Source organism: Spea bombifrons, chromosome 11, assembly GCF_027358695.1.
Source record: "Spea bombifrons isolate aSpeBom1 chromosome 11, aSpeBom1.2.pri, whole genome shotgun sequence".
NCBI lineage: Eukaryota > Metazoa > Chordata > Amphibia > Anura > Pelobatidae > Spea > Spea bombifrons.
In genome coordinates this window covers 34,402,976-34,419,354 of record NC_071097.1, presented here as the reverse complement: position 1 = coordinate 34,419,354, position 16,379 = coordinate 34,402,976, and the positions used below count along the sequence as shown (strand labels likewise).

Here is a 16,379-nt window from a genome sequence, read left to right as displayed (position 1 = left end):
GAATGGGTCTGACTCTGTTTATAGATCCAAGCGTATAGCGCGGCGCTCTTCCCCGTGGCTCCTCCGGCTTTCTGTCCGCGTGATTGATTAAAGACTAATTACTTTGTAACAACGTGAGAAAAACCTTTATTAATTGGCTGTGAATTTGTTTGCCTGCATTTCCATCGGCAATTAAAATCATTGTTTTATTTTCCTTGCTCCCGGCAGGGGTCCCTGTAGCCCCGTCCGCCGCCGCTGTCCGGAACGCGTTAAGAAAGCAGCTCATGAAATAATCATGTGTAGGCAGAGCCAAGGATCTGGCAGGGCTTTATTTACTAAGCAGTGTTACCGTTCAAGACTAAATCTAGGATTTAAAAAAAATCTCAACTCTTCGCCTGCCAGAAGAGGGAACAAAGCGGTTTATTCCAAGGTAAATTATATAGTGTCCCTGCACCCCCCTCCCAAAAAAGTATGTATAAATAAATACAAACAGGGTATTTGTGCTTTTAAGGTTATTACATCCATCCCATTTACATTATGGAAAGATTCACAATAGCCTGTTTCTATAATATATATATATATATATAATAACTTTTTATATCCTGTTTACCCATTGTACAGCGCTGCGGAATATGATGGCGCTATATGAAACAATAATAATATTAAATCCAGGGTTGGGCTGGTACTGTTGGGCTAGTCGCATAAGATATTTGGAACCCCAGAGAACAAACGCTAGAGATCCCCAAAAGGTACAGCTTCTGGGATTTATTCACTTAAAGGAGGGTGGTTGTTTTAATGTATACTTTAAAATGAAAGAAGAATGAAGAAACCTACAAGGCCGGCCAAGCTCTTCCAGCAGCAGAAGCCCAGCGGGGTTGGCCCTTCGTCATGTATAGCAAATCGAGGAGCTGAAACGACCCGAAGGTAAAGTTTTTCTAAAGACTCCATTTTCAATATAATAGATAATTAGTCATTTTATAAAATCCTCCTGTTATCATTTGTTTTATTCTAATTAAAATAATAATAATAATAATGACGCCGGGGTCCTATCCGTGAGACAGAAGCGCGTCTAGTAATCCTACGAGGAGGACGCCTGGCACCGCGCGCTTCTTCATATTCGCGGTTATTGAATTCTCGCTCTTCTCTCGGTTTGATGGACTGACTCGGTGACAGTAATTAGTTCCTGGAATTATCACAGGGTTACAGAATCATTTCATACGTCGCCTCTGGCCCCCCGTCATCCGGCAGCGTTTACAGGTTTGGGGATAATTAGTTTGAGGCTTAAAAAAAGAGAAGCTATTTAAAGCAGGAGTGAGGAACGTAACGGCCCGGGGGCCGACGCAGCCCTTTACGCAATTTCTTCTTCTGGTCCTTTTAGTGTTATTTGAATTGCATTGTTTGTTATTTAGATGCTGAGATAAGATAAGAGCAGCCCGTCCAAATATCCAACAAATATCCTATGCAGAACCTTTAAGTGCTGTATGGAGTAATATAACCCCCCCCAGCGCTGTATACAGTAATATAACCCCCCCATCGCTGTATACAGTAATATAACCCCCCCAGCACTATATACAGTAATATAACCCCCCAGCGCTGTATACAGTAATATAACCCCCCCATCGCTGTATACAGTAATATAACCCCCCAGCACTATATACAGTAATATAACCCCCCAGCGCTGTATACAGTAATATAACCCCCCCATCGCTGTATACAGTAATATAACCCCCAGCGCTGTATACAGTAATATAATCCCCAGCCTGTATACAGTAATATAACCCCCAGCGCTGTATACAGTAATATAACCCCCAGCGCTGTATACAGTAATATAACCCCCAGCGCTGTATACAGTAATATAACCCCAGCGCTGTATACAGTAATATAACCCCCAGCGCTGTATACAGTAATATAACCCCCAGCACTGTATACAGTAATATAACCCCCCAGTGCTGTATACAGTAATATAACCCCCCAGCACTGTATACAGTAATATACCCCCCCAGCACTGTATACAGTAATATAACCCCCAGCGCTGTATACAGTAATATAACCCCCCAGTGCTGTATACGGTAATATAACCCCCAGCGCTGTATACAGTAATAACCCCCAGCGCTCTATACAGTAATAACCCCCAGCGCTGTATACAGTAATAACCCCCAGCGCTGTATACAGTAATATAACCCCCAGCGCTGTATAAGTAATATAAACACCCAGCGCTGTATACAGTAATATACCCCCCCAGCACTGTATACAGTAATATAACCCCCAGCGCTGTATACCGTAATATAACCCCCAGCGCTGTATACAGTAATATAACCCCCCAGTGCTGTATACGGTAATATAACCCCCAGCGCTGTATACGGTAATATAACCCCCAGCGCTGTATACAGTAATAACCCCCAGCGCTCTATACAGTAATATAACCCCAGCGCTGTATACAGTAATAACCCCCAGCGCTGTATACAGTAATATACCCCCCCAGCACTGTATACAGTAATATAACCCCCAGCGCTGTATACGGTAATATAACCCCCAGCGCTGTATACGGTAATATAACCCCCAGGGCTGTATACAGTAATATAACCCCCCATATTAATATACTCACAGACTACTTTAATATGCATTCTTCTATAGTGGGGGTGTCGAGGGCATTAAACTGTCCCTTTAAATAAGAGCAGACTTTGATACATTTCCACTACCTTCAAAGATAGTGAGATCACTTTGAAAGAAAAGCATTTAAAATAACATGAAATGGATCAGAAATCCAGCGCAGACGGGGCTAATGTTGTAAATGACTATTGTAGCTGGAAACGGCTGACTTTTAATGGAATCTCTTCATAGGTACAGAAGCCTGTATCACTCCCATCACTCCTGTGTTCCAATGGCCCTTTATCACTCCCATCACTCCTGTGTTCCATTGGCCCTTTATCACTCCCATCACTCCTGTGTTCCAATGGCACGTTGTGTTCGCTGATCCACGTTGTGTTGGCTGATTAAAAGTCTAATTGATGGTTAGAAAACCCTTTTGTAATTATGTTGCAGCCAGAAATGTCCTCGTTTTCCATGAAAACAGCCGAGTGACCCCAAACCTTTGAATGGTAGCATATATGTGTGTATTATGTTTGTATATATGTGTGTGTATATGTGTGTGTATGTATGTGTGTGTATGTGTGTGTGTATGTATATATATATATATATTCTGATCGTTTATTGAGCCATTGCTGATGTGCTTCCCACCTTTATCTAACGCAATGTGTTTTTATCTGCTTTCTTGAGGCTGGACAGTAAAATGACAGCCTGTAAATCTCGGGCATCTCTGTTCCCCTTTTTCCGGAGGTCGGTTGGGAGTGATGGGGGCCGGATATTCGCTATTATCACAGTCGTTATCTAACTTTCTTAAGAGGATGATTTATTGTATTAGTTGCTGCGCTTACACAGACAGTAAATCACTTCTATACATAACCGCGTTCCCAGATTGCACCCGAAGGGCCGCCACTCCTACAACACAACCAACCGGCCACCACCATTCCCTGCTGTTTCTATACACATTATCGGGGCTTTTAGGGCTGTAGAACCCTGCGATCCCCTCATACCCAGCAAACATTCTGACCTCCTAGAAAAGAGGGGCATCAGGGGCGGGGAGAGGGGCATTGCTCACTGTGGGAACTCCTCAGGATGGAGTTACAAAACTGGGACTGTGCCCCGCAAAGCAGGACAGTTTGAAGGCATGCTGTAGACATGTGTCACCCCCACATTGTCTGAGGGGGTCCGCTATAGCATTGGAGTTGATGTCTAACCTGTCTGTATGATAGATCCTCCTCCGGTGCGTCTCTCACCCCCGCCCCCCCGGCGTGTTTTAGTGTTTTGTTAATGTTTTATCCCAGATTTCTTCCCGCGGAGCTGCTTATTGTGGGAAAAGCATGAGTGATGTCATACGAGACGCATACAAATTCCTCTGTGACATACCTTAACCCTTTTCCCACAGCTACGCTCCACTCACTGATACTATTCTGCCTGGAAAATATTAACAGCAGCTCTTCTCACTGTCTCCGGCCTCTGACATCATGCTCACGGCTACTGAATGATTACAAATGGGACGTGTGTCACTTTTATCTAGCCAGCTGAGCTGAGGCTGTGGTTTGTAAGATGGTCAGAAGCTTAGATGTAAGGAAGAGAATGTGCTAGATAAATGGAACAGCCTCCCAGCAGAAGTGGTGGAGGGTAATACAGTGAGGGTATTAAACATGCATACGGCTCCTGAATCTAAGACGAGACCAACGACTGATTAAGGTTTGAGTCTTTACAGCAGGAGAAACGGGCGACTAGACGGGGGGCCAAATGGGGGCCAATCTGAAATCAAACCATCAAAGAAGGGGCCTCTGAGGTTCTGAAAGTAGTGTAATGTTACCACTCTCTAGTCCTTTCCTGATACGGTATGTGGGTATGTATTGTGAGAGTTCCTGCCCTCCGTACTAAGCTTAAAAATACAAATTTCCACAATTGAACATTTTCCAAAATGTAGGAGATTCGTACTTAAAGCAGATCTCCTTCCAAACCTTTTATTTCTGCTATTAGATATAAATACATTTTAAAAAATACCGCCCTGTTTTCTTTTTTTCACCCCAGTTGTAGTTTTTGCTCCATAATATAAAGTTTTCAGGCAACTGCATATCAGCCGTTTGTATGATTCTCTGATCCCCAATCTACTAAACACCCCGACTCCTTATCATACTGCCTGTGGGGAACAATAGAATGGCTCAGTCTTAATCATGAAGCTGGACCCTCTCACTAATGAAAGTCAATGGAGGAACGGACTTCATTAGCATTGCCATAAAGCATCAGCTCAGTGTGGTGTTTGAGCCGGGAAAGTCACCCAAAATATCACATGACTGAGATATAACCAGGTTTTTTTCAATGAGACGGGAAGAGCGAAGATCTCATATACGACAAAGGATTCTTTACAGTGAGGGCAGTAAAGGTACGGAATCCACCGCCGAGAGAGGGGGCTCTATCAGATATATATATGCCGGATGCCACCAAAGAGGGGAAAAGCAGAACATACAGGGGTATAAATGAAAGAATAATTAGTAATATTTTAGAGCTTCTTGATTAAAAAAATAATAGATTAATTGGGGTTTTTTTTGTTTTTTTTGCCTTTTGAATGAAAAGCAGGAAGGATCGGTAGACGGGTTGAACTTGATGGACTTTTTTTCCAACCTGAATTACTATGTTACTACTACGTTACTGTGTAAAGTGCACGCGATGGCCGGGGGGTAATGGAAGAGGTGACTTTCTTCAGTGGAAAGTGGCTCGCGAAACCACGTTCTGCCTGACAAACTCACAGATCGAGGTGACGTCAGCGAAGGAGCAACCAGGCTCTCAACCCAGACGCTGGCGAATGAGCTCCGGGGATTGTTCCGTGTGTTCCGTTGATTAATGAAACGTTCTCGATGGTGACACTTCATCTTTAGGTGACACGGTGTGCTGGAAACGACTACAATATGTAGCCTTGTCTGCGTTGGACTCTTCGTGTTTTGTTCTGGGACCGGTACCTTAATCTTCCCACCAATCACAAACTGGATAAATATTTCAGACCCCTGCGGTGAATGCGTGAGCCCTCGCTCATTGCAGCGCCCGCGCGTCACCTGTCCGAAACCCCAGACTTTGGTTGACAAATGATTTGTTTACCGTGTTCCCTTATTAACAAAAGGCTAACTTGTTCTAACTGTGTAATAGTTAAAGCCCCCCCCAAAAAAAAAAAAACGAAACCTGTTTAATACGACACGCTGATAATTGTGAAAGTAACGCCAAGTACACCGAAAGCGAGCCAAGGAACTGCGATAATGGCAACATTGTCACCATGCGTACGGGCAAGAGCCATACCTGATTTATTATAGAATGGAAAAGGAGCTACAGTGTACAGCAACGAGTATATTCTTTGTATTCTTCGATGGTTTTGAAGGCTTCTCTGTCTTTCCCCAAAACAAAGCCAAGCCCCGTCCTGGTGATTGTGGCGCCTTAGAGGGTGATCTTGGGTGATCAATGCCAGGAAGCAGCCACCAAGCTGTGCCTTTGACCAAAGCCGAGTTCATGGATGGACGGTGAAACGAACCTTTCTGCTCCAATCCCTACGTAGAAAATTTAGATATGATCGCCAATTGAAAATTGTTGAGATACCTGTGTGTTTCGGCCACCGTGGCTCACTATATCAGCTAACTCTTGGTCCAGTGGAACATTCTGTTCCAGTTTGGTGGCAGGGACATCATTCAAGAGATGGGCTATGATGTCATGTCCTGCTCCTTCCACATTAAGTGGGGCATTGTGATGGAGGATCACCTGAATGAACTGGGTGAATGGTCCTAACCTCTGAGTTGCCCCATCGGTGTGCCACCTAATGTCATGGTTGAAGAGTATTTTTATGATTTGGCCACCTAGTTTAGGACCAAGCCTCATTCAACAGTGACTTTCTCCTTCGACCAAACGGTTAATAGGGTTGTGTTCCTTGGCGAGCTTTCTCCTAGAGAGAGAGAGAGAGAGAGGAGAACCAGTGTAGGGACCTTGCGCAGAGCTATTAGAGCGATTAGAGTCAGCTTAGGGACGCAGGATGCAGCAGATCGAGCCCCAAAAAGAAAACAAGGGCCAAACTAGGGGATCCAGGGTAACTTGATAATCTTATATATCCAGCCTTGAAGACGACAGAGTCACCCAATAGACTCTAGGGGGGGTCAGCTAGCTAAGAGGCCCCAGAATGAGCAGGACCAGCCTAGAGACTTCATTATAGGACTATAGGGACATCACATATAGTACCTGGGGTCCTGTGAAGTTGTCACACGATTAACTCTCTTGTTCATACCTAAAATTGGTGACAAATGTCTAAAATTGTGCTTTTCTCATCCTTGCCAGGGTATCTTCACTAAAGACGCTGTAGAACATTTTGCGCATGTGGATCCAAAGAGTCCGTCAGGAACACCATTTCATCTGGAGGTTTTAACTATTGCATGACTGACGAATGCTCTGAGAGGTGTATATATACCGATATATAAATATATATTTCCATACATACATATATAGGGACCGTTGTTTGTGGAGTTGGTGTGATTCAGTGGACCACTATGTGCACCTACATGCTCTTCGTACTTTAATATAGTTACACACACTAATAACTTGTTACATGACAAAAACACCAGGTTACACAAAACATATTGTGACATACTGCAATAATAAAACACACTGTGAATAATAAAACACGTCAACATAATATTAACACGGTACAGCATGGAAACATAGTATCTGCCGGCAGATCGGCCCCATTCGGCCCCCGTCTAGTCGCCCGTTTCTCCTGCTGTAAAGACTCAAACCTTAATCAGTCGTTGGTCTCGTCTTAGATTCAGGAGCCGTATGTCTATCCCATGCATGTTTAAATCTCCTCACTGTATTGGCCTCTACCACTTCTGCTGAGAGGCTGTTCCACTTATCTAGCACCCTCTGCAACAACAAACACACAACATTGTTGAGAGAAACGGAACAAAACCGTAGAACCCTTAGTAAAGCTCTACGCCACACGCTTTATCCCACTGTAACACTGTAAAATACGGTGACACGCTCGGTTATTCTTGGAGGTCCATGTGACAAGACGGGTGTCTCAAGTGACGGGTGATGTCTCAAGCAGCAGGTGAAGTCTCGTGTGACATCCGGATGTTTCTGTGCACTGGCTATGTTAGCCTCTGCTGACAGGCACATAGTGGGAGAGTTGGATGGGGGGTCCGAGCCCTGCTAGAGACAGGCAGGGGACGGAGCTGCCGGGGCCAGTATTACCTCCCTCTGCCTACCTCTGCATTCGGCTTTGCTTTGGTTATGGGTGATGTACAGAGGAAAACTCTCACGTACCATCATACCCTGGTGAGTGCTGTCTAACCCTGGGGGTCCTGTCTGGTTCTGCTAGGTTCCTTCTTACCCTGGGGGTCCTGCCTGGTTCTGCTAGGTTCCTTCTAACCCTGGGGAGTCCAAACTAACACCGAGGAGTCCTACCAGACTCCGGTAAGTCCCACTGGACCACGGTGAGTAAACTTTGGGAGTTCTACTAGATCCTGCGGAGGGCTTTCTGACCCTGGGGGGTTCTATCAGACCTGGCTGATTTTAGCGGGGACAGTATTTCTATATTCTGCTAAACCTGGTTTCACTCTGTGCCAGACTTTGCTGAGTTCTGTCTAAGTCTGAGGAGTCTTTTCAGACTCTGCTGCTGAGTTCTCTCTGTGACCAACAACTCCTGGAAGTCTCTGCTGAGTCCTATTTTACCAGGGAATATATTTCTGTATTCTGCCAAGTCCTGTCTAAGTCTGAGGAGCCCTGCCAGACTCTCTCTGGGACTAACAGCTCCTGGAAGACTCTGCTGAGTTCTGTCTATGTCTGCCGAGTCCTATCTATGCCTGAGGAGTTCTGCTGAACAAAACCTCACAAGCTAGCGTCCTTTCATAATATCAGGTGTTTTAGTTAGAATCCATTGTTTCCAACGTCAATCGTAATTCCTCAGCAAGCTACTGATGGCTCACTATTCTGGCATTCAGAGGGTTAACTCTGTACAGGGTCTGATTGGGTCTCCTGAGCAGTTTTGGAAATTCTGGTGCAGTCATTATCTTGGTTCTTTAATGTATATTCAGTATCTGCTCCAGTTTAACCCCTAGAAGCTTAGTGGTCGGTTGTGCGACACCATCTTATATAAAAGATAAGTCTTGTTATGTCTTCAGGAGTCTCGACTTTTGAGAGCCTGGGCAGAAGTTTTAGGAATGTGATGGATACATGGGACGGCCTTCCAGCAGAAGTGATAGAGGTTAATGCAATAAGGGGATTTAAGCCTACATGGGACAAAGAAGTCCCCTCTCCATGTATGTATCCTGTTTTGGAAAACGTCACGGTTATATAATGCTGTTATATAATGGAGGGGATCGGAGAGAAGAGAGAGGGGATCGGAGAGAAGAGAGAGGGGGTCGGAGAGAAGAGAGGGGATCAGAGAGAAGAGAGAGGGGATCTGAGAGAAGAGAGAGGGGATCGGAGAGAAGAGAGGGGATCGGAGAGAAGAGAGAGGGATCAGAGAGAAGAGAGAGGGGGTAGGAGAGAAACATTTCAATACATAAAGGGATTTAATAAAGTACCGGACGGAAGTTTATTTCAAAGGAGGAGAAACAAAACAAGAGGTCAGAATCTAACACTAGAGGGTCACAGACTTACATAGAACGTAATAAAGTTTTACTTTAGAGAGTAGTTAAAGGGAACAGCCTCCTGGCTGAGGAGGGAGAGGCTAATACTGTGACCCAATGTCAGCAGGACCAGCCACTGATTACTGCCTTTAGGAAGGGATTGGTGCATGGAGTAGGTAGCCAAATACGGCCGCTCGCGAGTAACGAGCCTCTCTCCACAAACTCATTTACTGCAATAAAAAAAGTTATTTCATTAAAAAGACATTTATTTTTAAAACAAACAAAATCGGCAGACGGGTTGCTGTTGCCGTCCCATCACTCTCAGCCGTAAAACACTTATGAGAGTGATGGGAGTTGCACTCCTCAATGCAGGGGCGCTAGAGGTGGAAAAAGGTGGGAATACGAGAAGACACACAAATTATCTACCTAGATTATGGCATTTAACCCCTTCCTCTCTGTGCCTAGATTGTATACTGTTACTATAATTTACGGCAGAAATCTGCTGTCAAACATGTCTGGTAGTAAATAATTGAAAGAGTCATTATTACTTCTGCTATTACTACAGATTCAAAGCACCCCCCGTACCTCAAGTGGTTTTGGGGGGCAGTATGTCTTGTGGGCACACCTGTGCACAAGGGGGTCTCCATTATACCAATGTATCTGTTCTGTAACACAGAAGAAGTTCTGTTTTTGGGTCTTTGGGTCCATCCGTGGCGCTGGGGCAGTGCGTGGCAGTTTGTGGCTGGTGAATGTGTTGCTTTGTCCCATTTGTGTTACTTTCCTTGCTTGGCGGTTGTGTTGTGAGATATCGGACAGATGACAAGATGATCGAGTTAATCCACCGATTAAGAGGTGATGACAGAGATACCATTCCTTCATCCTTCTCATCTGTATCCAGCACTCCTTGTCATCCACCGCCCCGTCTCCCTGATATCTCCCGCTTCTCCTTCTATCTCCATATCTCTGACCCTTATTTGGGGATTTTATCATTTTGTGTCTTTCTCGCCATGGACGGAGAGATCACAACCCACCGGCTTGCTACTTTTCTGCTGGTAAGATATGGGAAAGTCTTCTAGCCATTGTTCTGTGTCTCTCTCTTACCTATTGTTGCCCCTCTCATATCCATACCTGGAATCTCTCTGGGTTTGAGCCGCAGTCTCCAGGTGAAGCAACATTTCAGTGGGTCTCTAGATCAGGTGCCCTCACCCTTTGTCTCTCCCCAAACATCTTCTGTTCTTTCCCAATGATAATTATTTATCCTGTAAATCATGTATGTGTTTGCATCTCTCTCTCTCTCTCTCTATTTATATAGTAATATATATATATATATATCTCCTAACTGTCCCAATTTGCGTGGAACAGTCCTGATTTTGCTGTCCCACCAAGTTCTCGGTCCCGCTTATTGCTTCAGAGATAGCACTCTGCAGGACATTGTGGGATCTGGGACCTCAATCCCACGGTCCTGATTTAATTGTCTGGAGAATGCATACAGGGCATGTGCAGAATTGCTGCAAGTTTGAGTGACATGCTGCCTCCTAAGCTCCGCCCCCGGTGTGCTGATTTGCTGACTATATATATATATATATATATATATATATTCCAGAGCACTAATGTCTCTTTAATGTTTCTTTATATGAGCTGGTAACGTTAACATACATTTTGTATTCCAGAAAGAGTTAATTTAAGAACTCCAGTCTAAACGCCGGTATATTGAATGTCAGGCCTAATCCAGCGTGAAATTCCTTATTAATAATATTTTAATAATTACAGAGGCAGCCCGGCTCTGAACCCCTCTTGTATAATCTGTAGTTGATGAACAGACGCAGATGGAATTTTGGGGGATTTATATGGTTCTTCGTTTGTCTCCATTGACAGCAGGCTGTTTTCTGGAGCTGCGGTTACACTAGTCCAGATGGGGTAGAATAAGGGAGAATGAGACATGGTGGACAGGTTTCATTGTTTCTAATAAAGAACAATACGTGTTAATGTGGCTGGGATATAATGTACTGTATATATAGGATGCACAGCATGGGAATTTAAAGGGTTAAGGATTGTTGCTCTTCCATTCTTCATTTCTCTAGATATCCTGGTGTTTCTCTCCATTCACAGCCTGCATTTCTAGCCTCCTCTGATCTCCTAAGGAGGTCTCACCATCTTGTGTCTCTAGATTGTCTCAGGAGTGCCTCTAGAGCTGGCAACTCTCATCTTTAAGGGGAGAGCCCTCCAGAAATAAATATATATAGGGCACTCTTACCACCATGCCCATTACCAGAAACACAACGAGCACAGGAAGGATCCAGGTGTGATGGAACTGTGGCTTAAACGCCTCGTTCCTCTAGTAGCCATGGTGGCTAAAGGTAGAATTGCAAGTAAAACACACCTAAAAAGCCCAACACTCAGACAAGATGTCAGAGGGTCCTAGTTCTTCTCATTATTCTGTACATTCTCCATTCCACATTCTACATTCTCTGCTCACGTCCTTCTATCCGGATTCTCTGACATTATGCCCTTTCTAGAATAAAGACCCCCCCCCTTGCCTTTTTTACAACTTCATTCTCTGGGTAGATAATAATCATGGATGGAGTTGGCTCTGGGTCCCTCTTGTGAACTGGATTTATCTTATCAGCCTTTTGGAAATATCTATTAGAAGTTTCTCACGTTTGTTTAGCAATTTATCAGCTGAAGCCCTGCTTGTCGGTGGCCAACAGTCCTTGGTTGAAATGGGTGGCTGAGCCAAGTGGTCATGTTATGACGGGGCTGGAGGGGACCCCAGCGATTGGGTCAAGGTGGGCAGGAGATGACACGGTGCGGACGGTGATTCTAGATAAAATCCGTATTAAGTTTATTCTGGATGATGGGTGTCTAGGCTGAGAGTTTGTTATGTGAGTCAATTCTGACACACGGACAGGACAAACAGCCATGCTGGGGGCAGGCAGAGGCACAGGGGTGTAAAGGGACAACCGTCATCAACAAGGACACAGGTAGAATAAAGTTATCAATCAAGTAAAGGTCGCACGCTACAATTCCTGGGAGAAAGGGGAACGGTCTCGCCCGGAGAGGGAGCGGTTTCATATCTATAGATGGGGGGGCAGGTGAGGGTAATTTATAAGCTCAGCCGAGACAAACAATGAGAGGCATCTTAAGTCGGGGAGTCTACAGGAGAAGAGAGAGGACTTCGCATTAACCAGAACCTGAGCAGAGACTGCAGCTCAAGTCTGGAAAAAGGGACCAAAATGTCAAAGTATCTGGAACTCTCGCAGGTCCAAGTAAGGCTCTCTTTTTTTTTTCTCCACCAAAATGTATTGCCCCGGGAGGCAGGAGACGGGGGTAGGAAGACTCCCCAATAGGGGGTTAAATGCATTGAAACAAAGTTTCAAATCTTTGGCGATATATATATATATATATATCAGCATGAATTCTGGTACCAAGTGATAAGAGTGGAGAAGTTGCGGGTATTTTCTTTAGTTGCTATGGTGATTGCACTGCTTTCGTGACTTTGCACTAGAATAGCTGCCGATGTTTAGAAGAGGTGGTTATGGAGACGAGATTATCTGATTGTGTGTAAGGCTGGGGTAGGACAGGGCAATTAGAATTTCTCTGGTCCAGGGGTAAGAATGAAAGTAATGATTGTAAGCGATGGGAGTAACTGGGATTGAGGAGGAATAAAGGGATGCTGGAGCATCAATAAAAGGATATGGACGGGAACTACGGGGGTGATGGAGTCATGACTTCTGGAGCTGATGTTGCACTAGTACAGACGAGGGGGAATAAGGGTGAAGGGGAGTACAGTGTGACGGACAGATCTACCAAAGAATACAGAAGTGTTACGTAATAGCTTAGATTTAACCCTTTGGCTGCATAGAATGTAACTATAACCATCCAGATGTAACATAATTGCAAAAGGGTTTTCTAACCATCAATTAGCCTTTTAAACTTAAACCTGGATCAGCGAACACAACGTGCCATTGGAACACAGGAGTGATGGGAGTGATAAAGGGCCATTGGAACACAGGAGTGATGGGAGTGATAAAGGGCCATTGGAGCACAGGAGTGATGGGAGTGATAAAGGGCCATTGGAACACAGGAGTGATGGGAGTGATAAAGGGCCATTGGAACACAGGAGTGATGGGAGTGATAAAAAAGATATTCAATTAAAAATCAGCCATTTCCATCTACAATAGTCATTTACAATATTCTGTGCTGGCGTTCTGATAAATTTCATATTATTTTAATAAAGTGACCCCAAACTTTTGAGCGGCAGGGTACGTTTGCTCTCTCGTCATCTGCCTTTATGTTTCCAAGTCTCCCAGTTTCGATCCCACCATATAGATGTCTCTCTCTGTCTCTCTCATTCTGTTTTGGCATCAGATGGCATTACTTATCATTGTATTAATACTCATAAAGCAATTAATGCTGCAATAAATACTAAGCTTATTTATAATTCAATTGTCTTCATCGCTAGCCACGTTCCTGGTTCCATTCCAACTTCTCTGGTTCTCTAAGTCTCTGCTTCCGTCAAAGCTTTATTTCAAAATTTCCAGGGGGAAATATAAGTTACACTTATTCCGAATTCTCAGTTTTTTGGGTTTTTTTAAAAATAGTTTTTCATGTTTCTGGGAATTCACAGTCAATACTCTTAATTCCTAGAGTCACCTCTCTTCCTCTACATCATTCCTATCTCCTGTATAACATTTCATCTCTCTGTCATTCTGTATTTCTGCATGTCCTCCTGTCTGTCTCTGTCCTCCTGTCTGCCTCTGTCCTCCTGTCTGTCTCTGTCCTCCTGTCTGTCTTACTCGATCAGTTGATTAATGCCTGAGGAAGGGAACTAACAATCTGGTCTTGAAAGCTTGCAATCAAACTCTCAGTTAGCCAATAAATTGTATCATTTTAACTCTACTTTTCTCCTTTCTGTCTGCGTCCCAACGTGCCTTACTCTGGATCTGAGTCCGTCTTACTCTACCTACCCACACCCCCTCTGTCTCTGACACGTTTGCTCTTTGGCTATCTTACTGATATTTAATATCTCAGGTTTTGCAAGCAGTCATGTGACACTCTAAATATATCTAAATATCTGTATACCTGTGCTTGCACCCTTAACCAAGCTCCTTCCTCATGAGGTCCCTAAGGAATAGACAGTTCTAAGGCGCGGGAGAGACTTCTCTGGGCAGAGAGAGAGAGAGATTTGCAGAAGAACTTCTTACCAAGATAGAGCGAGGTGGCATTTGGAGGGTTAGTGAGTGTACGCGGTGAGACTAACGAGTCGAAGGAGAGAAAGTGAAGAACCTGTCTTGGAGGAACGTTGGACGTAGCGAAGAGACCCAACCCAACGAATGGTTAGATGACCCAAGGAGAACAAAATTGTACTTTGAGATATTTAGAAGGGAGTTTGAGTAGGAGACGGAATGTGAAGAACGGGTGAAAGGAGAAGGGATGAGCGACAAATACTGGTAGCCAGAAGAACTTTAGTAAAAGATACAGTTGGGAGGTGAGACTCAGCTGGTGGAAGGCGAGGGACAAATGGAGAACCGGTACAAGGAACCCTCGAAAGACTCCAAAAACAATGCCTGTAAATCAGGCTGGTGGGGAGATGATATTCAGTATCAATATATAAAACTCAGAGACTCCTCCAGCTATGGGATCCCCTGCCAGACATCTGGCCCTCAGGAGACTCCAGGAGACCAGGCCCCGGCACAATCAAAGGTAGAGTCAAGGGGTCGGCTCGGGGCAAGACTTGGGGTTTCTATAATGTGTTTACATAGATGTGGAATTAATTGGGGGCTTACGTAATTTACGCAATGCAGCATTTAACCGCCCGGGGCGTTTACAGCTTAATTTTTGGGTAACTTGAGGCAGAATTGGGATTCATTAGCTCAAGTGTGTTGTTTTTTTTCGTTTGAATTATTGGAAGACGAGGATAGGGGCCTACGCCGGCATAAATATTTCTATGTGTACATAAAATAATTGTTTGATTAGGAGTCTGGGGGTAATTCTGGACTGCAGCCTCCATCACACAAGGGATCTGGAAGACAGGGGCAAAAAAAAAAAAAAAAACAGCTGTTATTTTTAGAGACACAGAAAAGAGGAGAAACCATTAAAAAAAAACATGAAAGTAGGAAATATATGCTAACGGAGCCTTGGGCAAAGCTCAGATAGCTCAGATTGTAAGCTTCTTAGTCCAGGACAACAAAGAAACAATATGTTTGCAGTTTCTTTATTGTAATTAATTGGATTTAATAATAATCATAATAATATATTATTATTATTATTATTATTATAAAAATGAAGGAACCAGGGTCAGAGATAATCTTATTTTATTCCTGAGATATTAATGTAAAATGAATATTTTGGATCAATACTATTTTTAAGGACAAAATTCAATAAGCTCATTGGCTACGGTGGATTGTTATTATACCATTAGCTAAGAGACATTTAAATCTAATTAAAAAGGTGCAACTGAACTATAATTTACAGAGGGGTCCAGGAAGTATTTTGGGGTACAGATAGAAACCGGGTGTAGAAGTCTGAATGAAGGGACTGTCCCCTGGGAACAGGGACATCTGCTCACCTTAGTACATGTGAGTCCTCGCTTCTCCACGCTCATATTTTGATAGCTAGTATCACTTTCCCTCTGGTCCCTGAATTGCCTTTCAATGCTATTATTAGCGCCGTGATTTGTATGACTCTTGATGTCTCAGCCGCTGTAGAAAATGTGCCGAATTTACCAAAACTCTCAAAATTAAGTGCTCTCTGCAGCCAATTTTGCGAGCCAGTGAGAGGGGGTTAGCAAAAATACTGAGAATTAAAACATTTTTTTGCCCGTAGCAGCGCTCCCATTTTCGATTTAAAAAAAAACAACTTTTTTCCTTGAAGCCCGGGGCGAACCGCTCTACCCTCTGTCATTGTGAAGAAAGGTTTAAGGTCACAGAGAAGATCCCCAGTCTTCTGGAGCTCCATGCCCCACAGGTTGAGGGCAAGGGAGGGCCAGATCTTGTAGGGTCTCCCCCAAAAAGGAGACCCACTGATGTCTTCAAGGAGGGATTTTGGCCAAAATGTATCAATAAAAAAAAATGGTATCCGGCCCCAGACCATGGCTGGAATTATAATTTTTTTTCCAACCAACACCAGCCATAGACCTGGACAGATTTAAGTGATGGAGACAACAAAAACAAAGTGTGGGTTTAGAAGGGTCCAAGTGAATTCTGG

At 44.0% G+C, this 16,379-nt stretch overlaps 1 protein-coding gene across 2 annotated transcripts in view; it reads left to right on the top strand.

Moving 5' to 3' along the window:
* The first annotated feature begins 7,806 nt into the window (after window positions 1-7,806).
* The window catches only part of CLCN1 (chloride voltage-gated channel 1), a 37,446-nt gene continuing 28,873 nt past the window's right edge, over window positions 7,807-16,379 (top strand). The window contains exon 1 of one of the 2 annotated variants that reach the window (XM_053451343.1): window positions 7,807-7,878. In XM_053451343.1, coding sequence (XP_053307318.1) covers window positions 7,834-7,878 — 45 coding nt within the window. In that variant the 5' untranslated portion in view covers window positions 7,807-7,833. Of the gene's footprint in view, window positions 7,879-14,258; window positions 14,877-16,379 lie in introns of those variants that run through there. The other variant, XM_053451342.1, reaches the window with a different exon arrangement.